Here is a 23,352-nt window from a genome sequence, read left to right as displayed (position 1 = left end):
CGGCATCGGAACGAAGCTCCGATGCTGGGCGGGGGGGGAACGCCTCCTCCCCCCCGCCCGGCATCAGAACGAAGCTCCGATGCCGGGCGGCGGGGGGGAACGCCTCCTCCCCCCCGCCCGGCATCAGAACGAAGCTCCGATGCCGGGCGGGGGGGGAATGCCTCCTCCCGCCGCCCGGCATCGGAACGAAGCTCCGATGCCGGGGGGGGGGGAACGCCTCCTCCCCCCGCCCGGCATCGGAGCTTCGTTCCGATGCCGGGCGGGGGGGGAGGAAGCTCCGATGCCGGGCGGGGGGGGGGACACCTTCTCCCGCCGCCCGGCATCGGATGGCTTTCCTGAAGACTTGGGGTGGGAGGAGGGTTTTCCTTCCCACCGCCAACATTCAGAATGCTGTTCTGAATGTTGGCGGTGGGGAGGAAAAACCCTCCTCCCACGCAAGCCCCGGGAACAGAGGGAAAGCGCTGCGCGCCTTCCCCTCTGTTCCCGTACCTGTCCTGAAGGCTTGCGGTGGGGAGAAAAGCCCTTCTCCGCACCGCCAGCCTGGCAAGCGGTTTCCCTAGGAACGCATTAATTGATTTTCAATGCATTCCTATGGGAAACTGTGCATCGCAAGACGAAAAACTCGCAAGAAGAAAAAACTTGCGGAACGAATTAATTTCGTCTTGCGAGGCACCACTGTATAAGTAATATAATTACATGCTAAAATTGGGTGATAAAATTACATGTCTGTATACAATGGATGGCATTCAACTATGTTTTACTCAAAGTAGATCCACTGAAATTAATGTACCTAGTTTAGTCATGTTCATGATTTCCAGGGAGTCTACTCCAAGTAAAATACCACCCATTGTTCAGAATCATTTAGTCATATTCAGAGCTTTTTTTCTAAAAAAAAAAATGTTTAGGGGTACTCTCATTTCCCTACTCATATTGAAATACAGTGGTACCTCGGGTTAAGTACTTAATTCGTTCTGGAGGTCTGTTCTTAACCTGAAACTGTTCTTAACCTGAAGCACCACTTTAGCTAATGGGGCCTCCTGCTGCCGCCGCGCCGCCAGAGCACGATTTCTGTTCTCATCCTGAAGCAAAGTTCTTAACCCGAGGTACTATTTCTGGGTTAGCGGAGTCTGTAACCTGAAGCGTATGTAACCTGAAACGTATGTAACCCGAGGTACCACTGTACTGCCTCTCAATGAGGCCAAACTTATCGATTCACAAAATGTTTAAGGGTACCCCTGCGTACCCCCAGGAAAAAAAGCACTGGTTATACTTAATTTTTGACTAACAGGAATGAGTGGCTGCAACCTTTTGTACTTTGAAAAATAAAATTTCTGAAAATCTCAATAAAACTATCAATAACAATTTTTGTAAAAATGGCAAGATGCAATCTGATTGGTACAGCCTTGGTTCTGCTTGCCTCTGACTGGACCTGACATTACTCATAATTCTGTGCAGCGCGTTACAGCAGATACACCCATATTTGCTAATGAACTTTTCTTTTGTTTTCTTTTTTAAATAAGTATACTAAAGATGAGTTAAATTCATATTTGCTCCATACACATATCAGGATTTCTGAAACAGAAAAGGGGTAAAATACTTATACACAAATTCCACCTCAACCACATCACATGAGACAAAGCAGCTAAGAAATTTAACAATTATTCATAACCTAGCTACAAAGACATCTAAAGGATTATCATGTTTTTAAGACCCTATTCAGAGCTCAAGGTAGGTGGGGATTTGAAAAAGCTAAAATTAACTTCTGCCAAGCTAACCAAATAGATCTATGGAGTGTTTCTGTATGCTCTGTGGTTTTATTTGAGCTAAATTCTCATGCCTTTATGACAGCTCATCCTTGCCCTTTTCTCTACTGAGAATCTACTTTGGTAACAAATGAGTTAAGAGTGGAACTCCAGGACGTGACCCAGTTTTGGGGGGGTTTTTTAGTATAATGATTCACTGACTTCTTGGCTAGTTCTTATGAGACCTACGTCTTGGCTAGTTCTTCAGTGACCTATGTCAAGAGCTGGCTGCAGAAAGCAGAAAGCTAAACCACTTTGAAGACACAGATTTTCTAGCAAGCTCTGGCCTCTGGGAACTATTTTTGTGCATCTCACATCATTCCCAGTGGAGAAACAAACTGTGCGATGTCAGCTCAAAATTCACCCTTAAGGCAGCTTAGTGCCAGATCATCAAAGTACTTTAGGCCAATAGGAGCACTGAAAAGAACAAAGTTTGCTCTGCAGTATACATTCAATAGTGACTTAGCTGGAGACACAAACTGCACTAACTAGGAGTCTAAAGGTAAAGGTAAAGGGACCCCTGACCGTTAGGTCCAGTCGTGGACAACTCTGGAGTTGTGGCACTCATCTTGCTTTACTGGCCGAGGGAGCCGGCTTACAGCTTCCGGGTCATGTGGCCAGCATGACTAAGCCGCTTCTGACAAACCAGAGCAGCGCACGGAAACATCGTTTACCTTCCCGCCAGAGTGGTACCTATTTATCTACTTGCACTTCATGCTTTTGAACTGCTAGGTTGGCAGGAGCAGGGACCGAGCAACGGGAGCTCACCCCGTCACGGGGATTTGAACCGCCGACCTTCTGTTTGGCAAGCCCTAGGCTCTGTGGTTTAACCCACAGCACCACCCGCACCCCCAAACTAGGAGTCTAGTGTTAAATGAAAAAAATATTCAGTTATATATTTGCATATCCCCATAATTTTTACTAAATATACATTTTTTATAAATTAAGAGACCATTTTCAGTTCAAAAAAGAAATCCAACCAATCATTGTCAGAATGGAAGTCCCTAATCCAAGAGCACATTAGAATCAAAACAGTCAGAAAACATTCAAGAGAGAATGCTTTTCAGGAGTGGCCAGCAGCTAGGGGAGGTGCCATGGACCTTGCCTCTCTACAGCACCACTGCTACCACATACTGGGTATAGCGGAGCAAGGTGATGAAAAAAGGCGGGGCAGGCATACCAGTATAGCCAATCCAGTGCTCCCACAGTAACAATCTCACTGCCACCTTCCCCAGTAGTCAATGCTGCCCCTCCTCTCCTGGAGCCACTGACATTTTACATGTATCTTACTGATTAATTAACTAAATCTTTAGTTATAGATGATGCTCAATGGTTAGGAACTGTGCAGAAACACCTACTGAAATTGGTATCAGCAGCAATCAGAGAGAATACTTTGAAAGTTTGAAGTTTAAGTTGCATTTATTTACTGTAGGATTAATGTGACTTAAACATCAAACCTTCAAAGTATTCTCTCCGATTGTCAGAGAAGAGATATGGACATGTCACAGATTCTGGAAGCCCATCTTCGAAGAATGTAGTGAAATTTTGGAGTAATAACCTGTGAACTGCAATTGGCTTTGATTTCTGGTTTTAGAAATGCGCAATACAAGGAAGTGGTGACTTTCTGTGGGGTCAGGGCACCAAAGAAGTGGGCAAAAATGGAAGAAAAGGTCTTTCATTAAATGATTCATAAGGATATGTGAGGCAAACCACTCTCAGTGAAAGCTGGACTTGATATGGGGTAAGATACCACCAAAGCTGTACATTTTTAAATTGTTTTCATTTTAAGCAAGACTTTGTACCACATGATATGCCAATGCTTGGGTTGTGTCGTTTGCCTTGGATCCAACTTCTAAATTATTTGTAAGCCATCTTGTTACTACATGATTGTGTGCTCAGAATTTGAGGTGTAGGACAGGTCAGCATGTCTTGGGGGTCCCAATGAGGAGGCTCGCAGGCCAGAGGTTCCCCACCCCTATTGCAGAGGTATCAGAGATCATGGTGATGAGTGCCAAGTCCCTTGAGCCTACGCACACAAATCGCAACTGACTGAAGTATTTATTAAAAGCCATGTCTGTCCATCATGATATATTTTCCTCCATGAACTTGGTTGCTGTGGGCTAAAAGAAGCAAAGAGGGCATTAAGCAGAACACAGTCAAGGGATTTATGGTGTCTATGGCAACCCCTTACATGATATATATAAAGTGGATCCAAATTCAACACAACACTTTTTAGAAAAAAGGGAAAGAAGGCAAAATATAGAAGTTAAAGGGAATGCAAAATTGCAAACAGATGTAAGGCACTTTCAGAGGATAAATTTAAAATCTGACCTTCTGAACAAGGCTGTTGGGAGGTCATTCAAGAAAAGGGATGTTGTATTTGGGAAAGGGATAGGCAAGTCCTCAAGTTAAGATAGCTGCAAAGCTCTTTCTAGATATGCTGAATGCATGTTAAATGCCTGTGAAGGTTTTATGGCTGCAGTCGAATTGCGCTGGGTGCTCCAAGACATCATGTGTCCCTAAGTATATTTTATACTTGTTGAATGAACCTTGATTGTGGATCTAGTTTTAAAAAGGCATGGAGAATGCAATAAATTGTTTTGTCACTGTGACAAGAGACTGCCAGTCATACAGCGGTTGCAAGGCAGTACAATAGCAATCTGGATAACATTGCTTACAGTCAGCCAACCTTGTTTGGAAAATAGGATTATACAATTGAGGATTCACACATCTGATTAAAACAAGCACAAAACTAGCGACTTAGACTTGTGTCTTCTCCAAGTGAGAACAATGCAGATTCCTGATTAAATTCTACTCTAGGAGACTGATAAGGAAGAAAAAACATTAGCGCCGAGCCAGAGGGGGCGTGGGGAGCAGCATAGCTGAGAGACAGTTGGGTGTCCAAGAGGAATAGTCATGCTGTCTTTTTCCTCAGATGACCCCAAGCTCTCATCACTAGACTAACAGCCGGAAGTTATGAGACTGAATAGATGGATGATGAGAATCTTCTAGCCCCAAGTGCTAATAAGTAGGACATAGAGCACTCTGTAAACAAGGTCAGCCAGATAGCACCACAAATTATATTTCTCTCCACTTGTAGAACTGAAACACAGGAAACCAGAATCTGCCATTTAGAAAGGTTTCTGAGCTCTGAGGTACAGACAAGGGGTTGCTTCCACACTGTCACTGTTTTCAGGAGGGATTCTATCACCTATCAGCAAGTTCAGGTTATGCAATTAAAGACGATTCAGCACTCTTGTGCAACAAACGTGCTTCACCTGACACCTCCCCCCCTCCAAATCAGTCTTTTTGCAATAAGGAAAGTGATGGGGATATGCACTGGAAAGTGTGCGATAACAATTGATTGAAATCCCTGTGCTTTTAATGAACAGTTTAGGAACACACTCAGGAAACTGCCTCCTATCAAGTCAAACCATATATCCTTCTAGCTTATTAAACATCATCTGTACCATACACTGAAAGCAGTATTACACCACTTTAAAGAGCCATGGCTTCCCTCAAACCATCCTGGCACCTGTATTTCATTAAGGGTCCCCAGAGCTTTTAGGATATCCCTATTCCTGTCACAGACCTACAATTCCCACAGTTCTACACACTTAACAAACTACAATTTGCCATGAATCCTTTGGGGAAGCCATGACTATTTAAAGTGGCAAAATGCCTAAAATCACAGAATCGTAGAGTTCAAAGGGACCACAAGGGTCATCTAGTCCAATCCCCTGCAATGCAGGAACTTTTTTGCCCAACACTGGGCTCAAACCCACAACCCTGAGATTAAGAGTCTCATGCTCTACCAACTGAGCTATCCCTTCTTTAAATGTATGGGATCCTAGTTTCATCTACAGACACACTGCCAGCACATCCCCAGGGTTTCAGTGCAATTCCCAGCAACCCTACCTAAATGACAGGGATTCATCCTGGGACCTTTATAATGCAAAACATGTACTGTACCACTGAGCAAGGATGCAACAATGCTCACACACATAGAGGCATAAGTAGCCAGCTGTTTATTTTAAAATAAATACATGAGAATGTTATACCGATTAATGAACTTGTCAAGACATGAGACTCGGACATCCCTTTGGAAAGAAAATACAGTGGTACTTCGGGTTAAGTACTTAATTCGCTCTGGAGGTCCGTACTTAACCTGAAACTACTTAACCTGAAGCACCACTTTAGCTAATGGGGCCTCCTGCTGCTGCTGCGCCGCCAGAGCACGATTTCTGTTCTCATCCTGAAGCAAAGTTCTTAACCTGAAGCACTATTTCTGGGTTAGCGGCGTCTGTAACCTGAAGCGTATGTAACCTGAGGTACCACTGTAAAATATTTGTGTCATGTCTAACTTTTACATAAGGAAGCTGACACCAGAATTATATCAACATCTTCATATAGCCATGGATTAGTTTACTGTATTTTCACATCACAAAACTGGCCTGGAACTGGCACAACAGAAGAGCATATTGATTTAGTTTCCCAACATGAATCAACAATATAGTGAAGAATAACTTGTTGGTTTGATAGTCAGAGGACAAAGTTTAATTATTTTTATTTTTTTAAACTGAAGTGGCAACTACAAACCTTCCTGACCCTTGACAGCTATAATGAATGGTACGTGAGGCTACTCTTGAAGGCAGTCCAAAAGTTGCAATTAGTGCAGAATGAAGCTGTCAGGATTCAGAGCAGCTCAGTAAGCCGAAATCTTCCTATACTGCCCATGTACTAACTGGCCCTTCTCATTGGACTAATGTTAAAGGAAACTCACAGTGTGGTGACATTAGATAGGGCTTTCTCTGTTATGGCATCTCACTTCTGGCACTCCCCTTTAATAAATGAATGGTGCTACAACATTCACTTTTAGGCACTAGTTAAATAGTTATTAGCGTTTTGTAGGGAGTTGACCTCATGTGGAGAGTCATAAATCAGTCTGTTGTATGTGTACCATATTGTGCTATTATATATTATTATCTGCTGTTTTATGAGCTGCATGTAAATTTTATTATTACATTTTTAGTGGGGGGGGGGGTTGTTCAATCCTGCCCCGGGATCATTAATTGATGAAGGGTGTGCTAGACACCCAATGAATGAATGTTGCTGCTTGAGCAACATATTGTAAAGTGTATCTACAAAAAATGTAATGTGTGAAGCATCTCTCACAGGATGCTTTACTATGTACATAAATCCAAGATCTAACATTCTTCATGTAATATTGTTCTCAGCAAAGTTATGCTCATAAAGATGCCCATGTCAGCTCTACACGTTACATGCTTCATAGTAGCCTGATGAGCTTTGACGGGAACTTTAGAGTCAGTCCCGAATTCATATTGCACTAAGTAGCCCATGAAGACCCACAGGTTGAGCTAATCTCAGCCCATTCAAGTGGGAAATGAAAAGAAAAGAAAAAAGAACATCGAAGGCCTGAATATTTGTGATACAAATGTCGTTTCCCCCAAAAATAACCTAAATACTTTCAACAAAACAGAAAAAGGACTCAGTAACATGGAAAAACTAGAACTTGAGGACAACTTGGACCACCCAGAATGCTGCATTAAACAAACAGATACAACATCAAATGAATGCCTGGTGCTATTATTACAACACAGACACTAGGGACTCATTTGGCATGTTCAGTGGAAATTAACTTAAATTGCTCTGCTGCCAATATATAGCTACAATGATATAAATGGAAGGAACCACACACGTTATGTGCCTGAAAAAAAATATTGTGATCTAAGTGCAATGTCTTCTTCATATCTTTGGTATCAATCTGATCTTTAGCACCATTGGTTCCCCGCCCTTTAAGTTAGCACAAACCATTTTCAAATCAGGTGGGGATCTGGTTTCGTCCCCCATCCCCTTTGGCTGCCATTTATGGTGAAGCCTGTTAACAGAAGATTATTTCACTCAGTAGATATTTCAGTTTTTAGCAGCTTCCCAGAGGATGTTCTTTCTAAACCACACTAATGGCTCATAATCATTTACAATCAATACTTGTTTCTTACAAGTAAAGTTGCTGGACAAGGGAAAGGCTGTAGCTCAGTGGTAGAACACATGCTTTGAATGCAGAGGGTTGCAGGTTCAAGTCTCAGCATCTCTAGATAGGGCTGAGAAGGACCTCTTTATTAAACTTTGGAGAACTGCTGCTAGTCATAAAAGACAATATCATGCTTAATGGACCCATTCCGTATAGGACTACTCCCTATTTTCCAATGTCCTATGTTTTTTGGAGAGCTGATCTACAACATCAACAACATGAAGCAGTAGAAAAGGAGGCTGAGGCATTATTATTTATCTCTCTCTCTCTCTCTCTCTCTCACTCACACACACACGCGCGCGCGCACACACACACACACACACACACACACACACACACAGTAAATAACAACTGTGGGGAAACCTGATCTAGATTTGATCTATAGCATGGTGTGGGAGCGTTAACCCTTTGGTCCACAATGGTCCTGATCCAGGTCGGTAGTCTTTCATGGTTGCCACCGGCAACACAGATATCTGGGCAAAATGTGTTTTAGACTTCTTGTCCCTGTTGCAAGCATCCTGTTGCAGCACTGCTTCCTTGGGTACCAGAGGGAAAATGCTTCCGAAATCATGCCTGTCAGCCAACCAACCAGTAAAAGAAGTAAGTGACGTGATTCAAAAAATAAGGAATGGGGCCTTGGATGCATTGCAGCAATGTTTCACAAATATGCGGATGACACCTAACTCTATTTCTCTGTAACAACCGGGGCAGGTGTGGTGCACCTGGAGTGGTGTTTCCATGCAGTGGCGGCTGGATGAGGATTAATAAACTGAAATTGAATCCTGGCACGATAAAGGCCTTGTGGGTTAGTGACTCTCAGGTCCAGGAATTAGGTCCTCCCTCTGAAGGAGCAGTTACATAGCCTGAGGGTGTTCCTGGATTCATAGTAGTCACTGGAATTTTTGGCAAGAAAGGAAGAATAAAGTGGAAGATGACATGAGTGGGACTATTGCCAAGCTTTTCTAAACAAACCTCAGGAGCTAGAAACTTGATTTCTTAAATGAAAGTCGAGGGACTTTGGTTGACAAAATAAACAGAAAACAGAAAACTGTGTGCTTGCCCAACCAGCCCACACCTGCCAGCACACACAACCCTGTCTAAAATGACTATATCAATGCTGTTTCCCATTCATAATCACTTTGAAAAAAGAACAAAATCCTCCATTTTCTGAGTGCTCTCAAGACTGTGTTGACTAGCTATAGGCACATAATTCTTGTTTCTCAGAAGTACTGGAATAAATGCGATAAATGAAACCTTTTTTGTTTAAGATACAAAAAGAAGTAAAAATACAGGATCAGTGTTTCGGTTTTTTTTAAGCAGGATCAAATATTCCACTTCCTGTCTGGGAGTCAGAGGCCTAGTGATGTAAGACCAAAGAACAAGAAGCCATTATTTTGAGTCGATGGCTAATAATATACCATCAGCATTTGCAAAACAGCCCTTCAGCGCCATAGATCATTCAACATCCATTCAGCCAAAAGGAATTCATTTAACTTCAGCATTCTCTTACGATTCAACGCTACCTTGATCTCATTCCTGTAGAGAAACTACATCATATTCTGAGCCCTTTTTGTGTGTGCTGCAATCCTATTTTTCACCTGCCTGGAGAAGATCAATACGGTAGGGTCTCTTCCACCATCACCACAACCCCTGTCAGCAGACACGGCCAGGCAGAGGCCTCCAGTTTAATTTCAAAAAAGTGAAAAAAAGCAGAATGAAAAGGGAGGGGACACCTTCCCCCCTGCTTTCAGGGATGGTTGCTGCATTGTGGACGAATTAAAAAAAGCATATTCTAGACAAACCAGTGAACATTCTGAGCTTAATACAAGGTCTACTTTAAACAGCCGATGGCATTAAAAATTATGAAAAGCCAGGAAAGGATGAAATAGGTTTTTTTAAAAGATAAATAAATCACTTTTTTTGTTTTATGGGAGGTGTGTGTGTGTAAATGCACCCCAGCCTCGCCCACCCAAGGGAGAAATAAAGGGCGCTTTCAAGGATGCAAAAGGCGAGCATCCATCTCTCTCTCTCTCTCTTCCCGGTACTCACCTTGGGCATTCGGATGTGTTCCATGGCGACAGGATCCCTGGGGTTTCTCTCTCACACAACACGCCTCGCAACAGCCGAGGGGGTCACAGGGCCCTATGAAGACTTAAGCGTCGTTACCTCAACACAGAGGGAAACTGGGAGGGGGGGGGAGGGATGGCTGGAAAGCGGTTCCCAGAGAAGGTGCCTCTGTTTCCGATGCCGCCAGGTCAGCGCTTGGCTCCGCCTCCTGCAGCGGCTGCCATGCCGCTCGTTTCGGCTTCCGAGGCGCACAGGAGCCCGAGGCTTTCCGGCTGGAGGGAGGCCACCAGGCCCTAGAGGCTGCCGGGTTCCCGTTGGCCCCCATCTCCAACCAAAGCACAAGCGCCTCCCGTCAGGTACTGCCCTCGTTGTTCTCAGAAGGCCGTGAAGGAAAGGCCTCCGTTTGGTGACACCTTTTCCCATAACTCATTGTGGCCTGTTTCTTCTTCAGAAACAAGAGCGGCTGTATCTTCTTCTTCTTATTATTATTATTATTTTGATAAAGTAATAATGATAAATAAATAAATAATGCGCGCGCCTCAACCTCTTCCACGAAATCCTTCCATCGTAACTATCCAACCTGCCAAAAATTCCAACGCCTTTTTTGCCATGGTTTGACCCCTTTCCGTTTTGACAAAGCCTGCAAATACATTTGGTCGTTTGACAATTGTCAATTTCAAAATCTGAAAAACTAAATAATTTTTTTTTTAAAGTATTCTACAAATACTTTCCATGTCTCCTCAAAATCACCTCTCCCACACGTTCCCCATCTTAATAGCATGTCAGTTTATCATCAATAGCTATATCCCACACCTCTTTGTATCAGTCTTCCATTTTATGTTTGGCGACTACATCTTAAATCTGCTCTCTCTCGAAGAGCTTCACCTGTTAAGTTGCAGCCTGCCAAACAGTTGTGAAAACGTGGCACCCAAACCCAGGCCATGAGCGTAGCCAGGATTTTTGTTTGGAGGGAGGGCAGAACCTCAGGTTTTTATTGATTTTTGCTGATTTTTTTTCCTGCCCCCCCATAACCCAGGCTGGAGCAAAAGTTAAGAATCCTGCTGCTTTTAGGGTGACCAAATGCAAAAGGGGCAGCTTTTCTCTTGCCTGCATGTTAACAAGCTGCCCCTGTGAAAACCACCTCCTCTTCTGTGTTACCGATAGTTGTTACAAGTAAATTCCTAAGATTGCTGTCTATGTGTTATTTCAGATCTCTCAAAGCGCAACTGCAGGTGTCTGAAGTGTACAAAGGGAAAAGAATGGTGCATATGTGTTAAAGTTCGCTACATGCAGCAGTTTCAATACCTCTCAGTATCTCATGTTGTTTTTATGTAATGAACTAGTCAGGGGGTTTTTTCTGCAGGGGGTAGGGTAATCTAAAGGCACGAAAACAATACAGAAAACATTCCCTCTGTCATTGGAAGTGGTGCTCTTTCGTTTGCGATTTCACTACAGTTAACCATAACCAATGCGAACATGACTATCAATATAGCTGGTTGATAATATGACATTTTCAGTTCTCATAGTTCTGCAGTTCAACACATTTTTTATGTTTTTCAGTTAGTTCAAATAAAAAACTTTTCAGCAGAATCCCCTTTGATTTAAATGGAAGCACAATTAATCTAGCTGCATTTTTTATAAAAAGCCATGGCAATTCTAAGAACTGCAGCTACATAGGATTGTTGACATAGCAGTTTCTGCCTATGAAGCAAGGATTTCTTGCAACCACAAAGTGGTTTATTCTAACACTAGAATTTATACTTCGGTGGTATTAGTATGAAACTACGTACTGTAGCTAATCCCTCCTCAAAACCCAAAGATTCCATTTTGTTTATGGTTTATCCCTTTAAATCCTAATCTACAAGTGTAACCAAACTATAAGCACATGGAGCTGAATTTGCTTTCACTCTTCCATAAAACATAACTTTAATCTGCAATCAACAGTTCAAAAAGTGGTCTGAGACTACATGTTTTAAGACCTTTCCCAAAATTACTAACTTTTAATAAATTGTTCAATAGTGCTCCAAATGAGATTTTTCTATATTATGAATTATACCGGTAATTACACTCTCGTCTCTCTCTCCTCCCTCTGCTGCTTTCCTGTTGTTGTCGTTATATTGTAATGGTAAACTCATTGGAGCAGGGAGCTTGCATATGGAACTTTAAGTCACACTGCTGGCAGTGAATAAATATTAACAACAACAATTTAATCCTTTAGTTTAATTTAACCCTGATTCTCCTGGAAAATGTTTGAATTCATAAAAAAGCAAGGTAATGAAAAGTTGCCCTTTTAATTATTTCCAAACCTTATAACTGCTGAACAATTGTTGCACAAATTGCAACGTGACAACGCTGAACGCATGACACTTGTTTAATAGTAAAAGGAGTTAACTGGCTTTCAGTTCAACATGACTACTGGCCTGGCTCCCCCCCCCCCCCATATTCCTCAGAGCTGCCAAGTGTTCCAGAGGACTAAAAGGCAACATGCCAGAGCTCTGCAGGGGAAGTGTGCAAGAGGACACGTACAGGACACAAACATCTAGGTACAAAGCATTCATCCTGACTGCTCTGCTACCAGAAACTGCGGCTTTCCAGATGTTGTTGGACTAACTCCTATAATCACGTACCATTGGCTATGTTGAGGGGAGCTGATGGTAGCTGGAAACCAACAGCATCTGGAAGGCCACAGGTTTCCTAACCCATATTTTAAGACCTAAACATCTGGAACCCATGGTACTTGAGGCCTCTCATATTTGCCTGCCCAGCAATTCAGATCTTCTTTAGAAACCCTTCTCAGGGTGCCCACAAATAATGTGCCACTGTCGACCTGTAATACTTTGGATTTAAATTGGTTCTAATATTTATGTCTTTTTTAAAATCTGGTTGTTGTTTGCCAGTTAGTGGCTCAGTCAGTACAGCATGAGACTCTTAATCTCAGGGTTGTGGGTTCAAGCCCTAGAATGCAAAAGATTCCTGCATTCCAGTTCTGTAATTCTATGAAAGAGACCCTTGGATCGTAAGGGATGAAGAGCGGTCTAGAAATACAATCAGTCAGTCGATCAAAATAAATAAAAAAGCAGCATCTTAGTTGTGAAGTTTCAGCTTTAGACCTCTCTTCTCTTTTCAGTTAAGCAGGCCCACATCCTCACTACTTTTAGGTGACCTTTTAAACTCTCTCTAGCATTTAATGAAAATTGATTTTGCTGTTGTTGCAGACTGAGGCTGTAGTTCTAAACACATTTAGTAGGGAATAATGAGCCCCACTGATCACAGCAGGACTCACTTCTGAATAAACACAGATGTATCTAGCAAGCATTGTCCCACACTTTCCAGTGCACTTTCCTTATTGGAAGGAGTCTGAGCTTTTGGGGGAAGCAGTTACAAATCAGCTTTAAAGAGTTATAAATCAGCTTTAATTGTGCAGCCTTAATTTGCCAATATGGAATTGACTCCCACTCGAAAATAGGGATCCATCTTTGACTGAAAGGCAAACTTGAACTATTTTAATAAATAATGGATAGATAATTACCCAACTGAGACTTAATCTGTCCTTTGAGGGAGCCCTGGGGATTGGTTCTATGAGGAGGTCTAAGGATTTCTGACAAAATTCTCAGAGCTTCTAACCAAACTGAACTTTTTCAAGATACTTCTCGGGAAGCTATGGCAGTTCCACCAATGCAAAAATAATATGGAGCAGTAGTCAATTAAGTTTTACTCAAAGTAGATCCATTGAAATTAATGGGCCTAACTTAGTCATGTTCATTAACTTCAGTAGGCCTTTGCTGAGTAAAACTTAGTTGAATACTAACCATCGATTTTTAGTGTAGGCATTCTTTAAGATGAAGGCCATAAGGTGGATCTAAGATTTATTTATATGTTTATCCTGTCCTTTCTTTAAGGCATCATAGATGGTTTACTCACACACACACATTTTGTCCACAGCAGCCCTGTAATGTGGCTGAAAGGTAGCGACTAGCCTAAGAGTCAAATGACTGATATGCTTGCTTTATTGGATCTGTTTCCAGGCTCATGCTCAGCAGCTTCCAAGAAATGTGACTTTGTAGATCACGTTTCTTTGATGTTTCTTCGTCATGGTGCACTTGACTTGAGTACAAAAACTTTTCCCCTAGTTGGGTCTATCTAGAAGTGGCACATGATACGTTGATCCCGAGGTAAGGTGTTTTTTTTTTCTTTTTCATTTCATGTAGGTCTGTTTTTCTCAAAACGTGCAACCTTTAACTCTGCTACACGGTGTTTAGTTTAACATTTAACATGCACTTTCAGAATTATTCATTGCTGTTTTCACCATGGTTAAAAGAAAAAGAAAGTGAAATGAAGGAAACCAGTTGACACCAAAATGGAAAGCTGTTCCTATCTCTGTGACAGAAAACTGTCATTATGTTTGGCTAAATTAATAATATTGTTGCATTCGACAAGATTCCAGAGCAAATGGGAATTTTATGGCAATAATTGATTCTTAATTGTTTGTGCTAGGTGTACGTGGCCCTTTAGCAAATTACTCTGTAGTCGTATTCTGCAGTATTTTATTATACTGGAATAATATTTATTTCTGACGTATTTTAGATTATTGTTTTAATGATTGATTGCCACCCTGTGCTCTAGAAGAAAGGATGGGGTAAAAAAGAAAAAGAGCCTTCCCAGCTTTAAATATGATTGGCAAAGTGCTAGAGAGTGATAACTATTTCTCAATATTTATCTACTTATTGCATTTATAGCCCACCTTTTTCTGCAAGGAGCTCAAGGTGGTGTACATTGTTCGTGCCCTCCTCATTTAATTCCCACAACAGCACTGTGAGGTAGATAATAATAATAATAATAATAATAATAATAATAATAATAATAATATTTATACCCTGCCCATAGAGGCAGTGACTGGTCCAGGATCACCCAGAGATTTGAAGCCTGGGCTTCCAGGTCCTAGTCCGAAACTCTAACCACTATGCCACACTGGTATTAAATAAGTTAATTCACTACCAGTTAGTTTCCTGGCCCAATTTAGAGTGCTGTTTTTGACCAATAAAGACTTAGGCATCTCATGACCCCAGTACCTCAAGGACTGCTTCTCCTCATAGGAATTGAAGCGGACCCTGCAATCAAGCCTTTCTTCATGTGCCTCATCCCCAGGAATCCCGGTGAGTGGCAACACAAAAACAGGCCTTTTCAGTGGTAGCTCCCCATTTGTGGAATGCTCTCCCTGGGGAGGCTTACCTGGCACCATTGTTTGATATCTTCAGGCACCAGATGTAAGCAGATTGAAATGCTACATTAAAAAACATGTTGTTTAGGGTCACCATATTTCAAACAGTGAAAATCAGGACGGAAAAGTTTTTTGGGCAAAGTTTTTGAGCTTTTTTTAGTTTTTCCAAAAGTTGTTACTGTTTTTGAACTGTTTTAATGAAACGGCACTGCCAACATGGACTGCCAATTTTTTCCAGACATTTGACCGATTTCCGCTCAGACGCTGCTGCCAAATTCTGTATTCAGGATATATGGCAACCCATTGTTAATAGTAGGGTTATAGAAATTAATAAATGCTAGGATTTTGGTTATTTGTAGTATGAAGGGAGAATGCAAGCTGCAAAGGAATTCCTGGGCTGGCTTATGCCAACCAGCCTGGCCGGCTGGGGGAAGAGCAGGCTTGGTTGTTGTTGTTGTTTAGTCATGTCCGACTCTTCCTGACCCCATGGACCAGAGCCCACAGGCATTCCTGTCTTCCACTGCCTCCCGCAGTTTGGTCAAACTCATGTTAGTAGCTTCAAGAACAGGCCTGTTAACAGCAGGCCTGTTAGCATTACAAAAAGGTCTTGATGAGCCACAGAAGGATCCTTTGGCCTGGGGAGTCAGAAGTCACAAAGGTTGCTGGGGTAACTATGTTTGAGGGGACAGGAAAAGGGGAGTGTTGAAGCAGGGGCTTCCGGGCAGAAGGAGGAGGAAGTAAGGTTGAGATCCATCTTGGCAGGGAAAGAGAAAAGGTTGCCTGCAATGCTATGGGCCATGCTGTAAGATCTGGACTCCCTCCATGCAGACTGAAGGTTTAAATAGGTGAAGAAACCATATTTCTTAAAGCATGACCGTCTCTGCCATGTCTTCTATTATCCAAAGGGATACAGACCCTGTATATGTATGCCTGTTACCCCTCATGCTCTTGCCACTGCTTGGCAGAGAGAGGGGCAGGCACTGGGCTTTTGTAACAGTATTATGAACAGGACATTTAAAAATGAAATAAAATTACTTCAGTGGCAGGAATCCTAAGTAAATGGAATTATTTTAGAAACCCCTGGGGGAAAGAGGTAAAATCAGGCCCCACATGTCACATTTTTGGAATTAAAATTGACTGTCATTGTAAGAGGGTTAGAATAATTCTTGGCTGACCCCAGCAAGCCTTGTGATTCTCCTAGACGGTTTGGGACTGCTTATCTTGGCATCACCCACTGGTGTTAAGAGCGCCATGCTAACTTCTTAAAAGTTCTGTCAGCCACATCTACTCAAATGGGCTGATGAAGGAGTGTTAATCTTCTAAATACAGGGAAGCACTTGAGATTTCCAAGAATACAGCTGATTAATCAAAGATCATAGGCAAAAGAAAGAGAGAACCTTACACAGAACAAGTGAGAAAATTTCAATCTTTACTCCCAAAAGTACTCCACTTCTTCAGCCGATAAGAGAAGGAAGTTGAAGATGAATGGGGGGGAATCACATAACTAATCATTCCATGCATGTTTGAATGCAAAGAAACAATTAATTTTCCTTTAATGTTAACCAAAATTTTAGAGATATAGTGGGAAGGAGACAGCTACTGAAATTAGGATAGTTTGATCTAGGTGCAAAGCTCACTCCCAACATAGATTTGCTGAGCAGCAATGCCTCACAGCATCATGGCTTCGCTATGAAGGAAAATGAAGTGCTGAAAAATACATGTCAAACCAAAGGTGTTAGCAAATACTATTTCTAATTTAGAGCACTGGTATGCAGCTTAGACAATCCACATCCCTTCAGAAATGCAGAGCCCTTTATTAGATGTTTCAAACTTCTGTTTTATCTCCTTCCGTACCAGTCTTGATGTGTAATTTCATCAGTGAAAAGTGGTATCAAGAGTACCTGGCAGAATAAATTTTAAAATGGTGGATTGTAACACATCTGCACTATACTTTCAAAAAAGGATCTTGCCACTTTAAACAGCCATGGCTCCCACCAAGGAATCCTGGGAACTGTAGTTTGTCAAGGATGCTGAGAGTTGTTAGGGGATCCCCTATTCCAGTCACAGAATTACAGTTCCCAGAGTGTTTTTCTAATCAAGCCTTCTTCCCAGGAACTCTGGGAATTGTAGCTTTTTGAGGGAAATAGGGGTCTCCCAGCAATTCTAAGCACCTTTAACAAACTACAATTCCCATTATTCTTAGGGGGAAGCCATGGCTGCTTAAAGTATGATACTGCTTTAAACCTTTTAGTACAGATGTGGTCTTGATCTCCCTGTCCCTGTCACACAACCTGAATAATGATGGAACCTGTATCAAGGAAGGAAAACAAAGCATGCACATATGATTCCTCCCTTTTTCTGAGCACAGCCATGTTTCTGGCAATTTACTGCTGGAGACATCAGTGTTTGTTTATTGCATTTATCAATCAGCCTTCCTACAAATGGAGCCCAGGGCAATATACAACAAAAGATAAAATATCAAAATACATCAGTAGATAAAATGAATGAATGCATGAATGAAATGAATCTAACTTAGTGAGTTAGAGGTCATAATCCTGGGATTTGGGGGGATGTGACAGGTTATGTGGAGTAGCCCGCAGCTCAGAACCATAATCTCCCCTGCTCTGTTGGACTCAGCTGCTAAAGCAGATTGGGCCCCTTTAATGGACGAGGCTGCTCCCATGGAAGGCAGAGCTAGAGCTGTACCAACTCTTTAAGGCTCAGTCTGCCGTTGACCTCTGTCAAAACAAAATTCAAGCTTTGCTCTTCTTGAGTTGCTAAGCTGATCATTGCCTGGAGCTGTCCAGGGTGCCAAGCCTCACCTCAGACCTTTATCTCATCTTGCTGTTTGTCCAAACCTGAAGTTTCACCTTGGGTCAGAAACTGTACTGCCGAGGCCATTGCTTGAGACAGATCCCTGCTTCAGCAGTCGGGTATCAGAGCATACACAGAGTTCCTTGAAGAAGAAAGGTTCTGAAAGAAACCATATTGGGGCTCATAACTGGATGTTTCCAAGAAGACAACACTGAAAGTGAAGTTTCACATATTTGTGGGAAACTAAGACATTTACACGTGTGTGTGTGTGTTTGTGTATTGCCCAAGAGATGTATGTATTTGACATACGTACATAGGCATGTGGAAGTATCACATGTATGCAACACTCCAAGAGTTATTTTCCTCAGTATCACTCAGAAGTAAAGAGGGCAACACAAAGCAAGAATTAGTTATGAGTTAAAATTATACAAGCATGCACTCTGAGGCTTCCTATTTTTATCCTGACTATATGAAGGGTTTTCCCATGTACTTTTAATGAAACATTGTGACATGACACATTTCTTCCCCTGTGATGTGCTGTTTGGCCTGCCAACTTCCATGACAGAAAAGATTAGCGAGAATGCTGTGGAATTTATTTATTTTTAACTTTGCCTGAACATTCTTGCTGGTTTATAATTGGAAGGGGGGGGGAACCCTTTCTTCTAAGAGTTGAAACTCAGGAAGTATGTGCAATTGAACAATGATAATACTTCCTCCATAAGCAGGACCTGAGCACAATAGGAAGCTATCTTATTCTGAGACAGACCATTGGGTACATCTTGCTCAGCATTGTCTACACCAGGTTTCCCAAACTTGGGTCTCCAGCTGTTTTTGGACTACAACGCACATCATCCTTAGCTATCAGGACAAGTGGTCAAGGATGATGGGAACTGTAGTCCAAAAACAGCTGGAGACTCAAGTCTGGGAGAAATCCTGGTCTACACTAACTGGCAAAAGTTCTTCAGGGTTTCAGACAAAAGTCTCTCTGGACATCTGGAGATGTCAGGGACTCAACCTGGGACCTTCTGTGTGAAAACCAGGTGCTCGTGCCAATGAGCTACAGTCCTTCTAGATAGCAATGGCAGTATCCTGCTCATGTTTCTCTGCAGCTGGCAACCAGAAGCATAACACCTCCACTATTGACGTCAGGACACAGACTTAAAAACTAAAAGTAGCCTTCTTTTCCACATGAGTTACCTCACCACAGGCAGGAAGACACATACATGACTTTGATCAACAGCCCTGAAAAACTATACTTAGTGTCTTGAGATTGTTGTATGAGGGTCTTCACCCTAAGCAGTTCTTACAGTTCTTGAATTTTTGTTGTTCTTTGAAGCTTTGCCTTCCAAACCCCGCAAAGAAGTTCCTGTGGGTCATTCCCCACAGAATGTAATATTGCTCAGACCACTTCAGGTTTTCAGGATTTATCTAAAATAACATATATTTGTTACTGAAAAGTTGGCTTCCTTGACATTTGCAACAGAAATACTGGAGATAAATCTACGTATTCCTCTCTTCAGATAGATCATTGTGATACTATTCTAGTCCCTAATAACAGCAGCAAAGTCACAAGTCAGTTCACCTGCTCAGCCAGCTTTCAGTATAATATATATATGCTCTCATCTGCCCTTCTGCATTCTAAGTAGGACAGAGAAGCCAACTTTGTTTGAACTCTGCTTTGATAACTTTATTGACTTTTCAGGTCGTTCTAAGGCAGGGGTGTCAAACTCAAATTCATCGGGGGCCGCATCAGCAGTTTGGTCACATCACAGGATGGCATGCGCTCAATATAAAAACAAGTGGAGGTTTCCTGAATGCATGTAAAGTGGAGGTTTCCTGTGTAGAACGGCCGGCGCCGCTAGAGGGCAGACGTTCTCTGGCTTGTAGGCTGCCGCGCATGCGCTGCCACTGCCGCGCATGCGCTGAAGAGGCAGCTTTCTTGTGTAAAAAAAAAAAAGCGAGAATAAAAGGTGAAGGCTGACGGCCGGCGGCGGCTACACGGGCCACATGACGAGGTCTGGCGGGCCGGATTCGGCCCGCAGGCCTTGTGTTTGACACCCGTGTTCTAAGGGAACTGAATGCAATCCACTTACCTGTAAAAAAGAAAAAGACAGTGTTTGGACACAATTTATACAATTTATACTCTCTGTCTTCTATTTCTGTTACTTGCCCTGTAAAAGTTAGCCCTTAGATGTTAATTTTATTTGCAACATGAAAAAAATTATGATATATTGTATCTTACCTGTGTTTTTATTATCTACATTTAAAACAATAAATTAAAACAAACTCAAAACAACAGCAGAAGCATCAGTGAAAGAAAGACCAAGGCTAAACCTAGCATGAAATAGGCACATTACTCTTCCCAAGTAATTTCTCCCCCAATATGGACATCACTGTTGCTGAATTTACCATCTCTGGGATGGTACAGCTGCTGCATCACCACAAAAACTCTGGGAAAGGCAATAACTTAAACAATGGTTTTAAAGAAAAGAGGAGGGAAATGCTTCTTTTGGGAGGAATAAAGAATAACAGAATGAGGCGGGGAGGGGAGGAGGAAGAGCACACTCAATTTAAGATTGGAAAAATAGCAAATGTGTCTGTTCTTTTGCTCTTCAAAATATGGCAATCTTACCTTGAGGCATGATCACAGCATGTGGCTAGCAGCTGGCGCAGAAGATAGGAGAGTTGAAATCCCCCTAGCAATTCACTTCACGGCATGGACCTCATTGGTTTTGGTTATTTTGGTTGAATTATTCTGACTGCAGGAGGTGCGCTCTAGGAGGCTAAGGAAGGCAAGGATCCACATCCCAGGTGTAGCTCACTAGCTTGGGAAGAAGGTATGTGATTCCTCAGTTGGAGTAGGCTCAGGACGGGCCACATGCCTCATCAAGCCTAGATGCTGCAATGAACATGCAAGATATAAAAGGAAAGGTGTCCTGGACAGGCCGGCCAGATTGATTATATACTGTATCTTGATAACTGATGTTGCCATTTTCCCACTGCCATTAGAAACCTTCAGCATTCAGATGACTTGCCTCAGGGATAATTCTTAAAGAACATGTTCTTCATTTTTAGTGCAGTGAGTTTCTCACTCTGACCTTCTGTTGGCTGGGATAGACCTTTGGGACTTGGCCAACTCGCTTCCCAGTATTCTTAACAAATGTCAAACTTTGTTTGAAAAGAGTATTTTTTTAAAAAGCATTAAACTATATATTTATACACTCTTCTCTAAGGGCACCAAGGCTGCTTGGCCTTCACAACTGATACGGGTATCTTTTCCTGTGGGAATCGCTCGTTCAAATCTCAGCTTTTCTTTGCAATAGTTAAAAAAAAAAAAAAGCCCAACAACAACAAAACTGTCATGATCTGATCTTGCTAATCCCTCATGACTTCTCCAACACAGATGTGCTCAATTGTCAGCTAGGATAAATGTTTGACATGGACAATGACTGTCACATTAATTTCCCACCAAAGATAAGAGGCACAAGATGGGAGAGATGGGAAGATTCTGCAAAGATGGCCTCTGTATCTATGTGCTCCTCCATTTTTTTTTTTTTTAAGGCAACCTATCTAATATACGTACACATTGAATGTAAAGAAACAATAAGTTAAATAGAACAGTGGTGGCCAATCTTTTTGGCAAGGATAACAGTTGCTCTTGGCATCCATCTGTCTTGAGAGACAATGGAGCGCACCTCTGTGGGTGAAGTCAAACTGCTGTGTTAGCAGTGACAAAGTGACCTCCCTGGGGTGCTAGTCTGGGCAGTGTGTATGGAGGTCCTGGGCTGCCCAAACTACAAGACCTGCCACCGCCAGCCCCAGCCTCACTGATGTGGTCCAAAGGAAAGCAGAATAATACATTTTGCACCAGCTTGGCTGCATGACTAGCTGAAAGGAGGCGTACAAGACCAGCCATCCAACCAACTTAGGTCCCATCCCTGACCTAGGCAATCCAGGCCATATAGTGTCACAAATAGAGAGATGTTGCACAAGAGATGGATTCAAATGACTCATTTAAACAAGAGACACACTCAGGTGAAAGCATGCATCTATTGATATCTAACCTCATGTTTTAGACCATCCATCTCCAATCTGAAGTCCTTCATTTGCTCCAGACTACAGCTTCCATCAGCCCTAGCCAGCACAGCTAAAATATCTGATGGGCACAAGTTTGAGGGAGGCTGAACTAAACTATTGCGGGAGAGAGGGCAAATATGAGTACATCATCATCTGTTTTTGACCTATCATCACTTCTTGCTTCATCATCTCAGCACACATTTGCCCTCTACACAGAAGCATTCATTCAGACAGCATTGCTATTTGGATCAAATGAAAAGCTCCTGCTTAAACACTGTTCTAAACCAGCAGAAAACTAGCAGAGTTTGATTGCAGGAAGCAGATGCAGCAACAAAGCCATTGATTGAAACCCACAAATACACAAAATTATACCTTCTACCTAGATGGGTCTGGGCAGCTTCACTGGCAATGACATTGCATCAAGCTATGTTTAAAAATACCTAATTGCTCAATGTTCTACATATGTGTTGCTACTGTTTGCTCTGTCACTGGCAAGATGATTGCCCCTTTCCTGTTACCCTACCCCCCTCATAAACCTCCTTTTTTCATTCCCAAGGGTATGGTACTTTAAATTGCAAAACACGCAGTCGATTGCAAGCCTATCTGCAATAAACCATGCATTTCTTGTTCTCTTTCTCTGGGAAGGAGTGGTTTGTACATTTTGAATAGGAAAAAAATAAACACCTACATCAGGGTGGGCTCAAGGGAGGGATCCAAATTTCAGATACATCAACACTTGATACTGTGGGGAAATTATTAGGGTGGTCTACAACTAAGTTTTACTGACAGCAAGCCCATTGAAATTAATAAACGTAACTAAGTTACACTCATTAATTTCAGTGGGTCTACTCTAAGTAAAACTCAGTTGACTACTACCCTTGATTATTAATGGCAAATATACACATTTGTTAATTTCTTATAATTAGTTTCAATGGCTTGTGATATTTACAGTCTAGGTCTATGCATGTTTACATAGAAATAACTCCTGTTGCATGCCCAAGTCTGTGTAGACTGGAGGTAGCAGTCATAGGTGACTATTTATAAAATCTAGTGCAAACTGATTTCTCCTTCCACAGCTTGCAATCTGAAACCTGCTTACTCAGGAGTAACCCTAGCAGAAACAGCAGAACTTCTTCAAAGTATATGGACATACCGGTAGGTTGCAGCTACAATTTATTTTATGTGCTTATTTGGTTTTTTGAACCGACCGCATACAAGCCGTAAGCAGATCTTTTAACGAATAATTTATTTCACACTACTTGGTTTTTGTCTCTGTTCAGTTGTTGGGTTTTTTTGCCACAGTATGTGTGTATATTCAGTAA

At 42.1% G+C, this 23,352-nt stretch overlaps 1 protein-coding gene and 2 long non-coding RNA genes across 3 annotated transcripts in view; 1 reads left to right on the top strand and 2 right to left on the bottom strand.

The window, feature by feature from the left end:
• MTMR7 (myotubularin related protein 7) overlaps window positions 1-10,247 on the bottom strand; it is a 40,737-nt gene extending 30,490 nt beyond the window's left edge. Inside the window, exon 1 of the mRNA XM_081019990.1 lies at window positions 9,904-10,247. Within this exon, the coding sequence (XP_080876116.1) occupies window positions 9,904-9,927 (24 nt within the window). The 5' untranslated portion in view covers window positions 9,928-10,247. The remainder of the gene's footprint in view (window positions 1-9,903) is intronic.
• Window positions 1,339-9,861, bottom strand: LOC308484999. Its single transcript, XR_013990282.1, has 3 exons — window positions 9,378-9,861; window positions 8,218-8,390; window positions 1,339-1,572 (listed from the first exon to the last, which is right to left on the bottom strand). It is a non-coding gene; the product is annotated as an uncharacterized lncRNA (long non-coding RNA).
• Window positions 10,248-10,282: 35 nt separating the features above from the next.
• Window positions 10,283-19,852, top strand: LOC308484960. Its single transcript, XR_013990236.1, has 4 exons — window positions 10,283-10,386; window positions 11,132-11,183; window positions 13,947-14,093; window positions 15,015-19,852. It is a non-coding gene; the product is annotated as an uncharacterized lncRNA (long non-coding RNA).
• The last annotated feature ends 3,500 nt before the right edge of the window (window positions 19,853-23,352 follow it).

This window comes from Podarcis pityusensis, assembly GCF_964106645.2.
Source record: "Podarcis pityusensis genome assembly, chromosome: 9".
Lineage (NCBI taxonomy): Eukaryota > Metazoa > Chordata > Lepidosauria > Squamata > Lacertidae > Podarcis > Podarcis pityusensis.
Note: the sequence above shows the minus strand (reverse complement) of the source record. Positions and strands in the feature narration are given on the sequence as shown.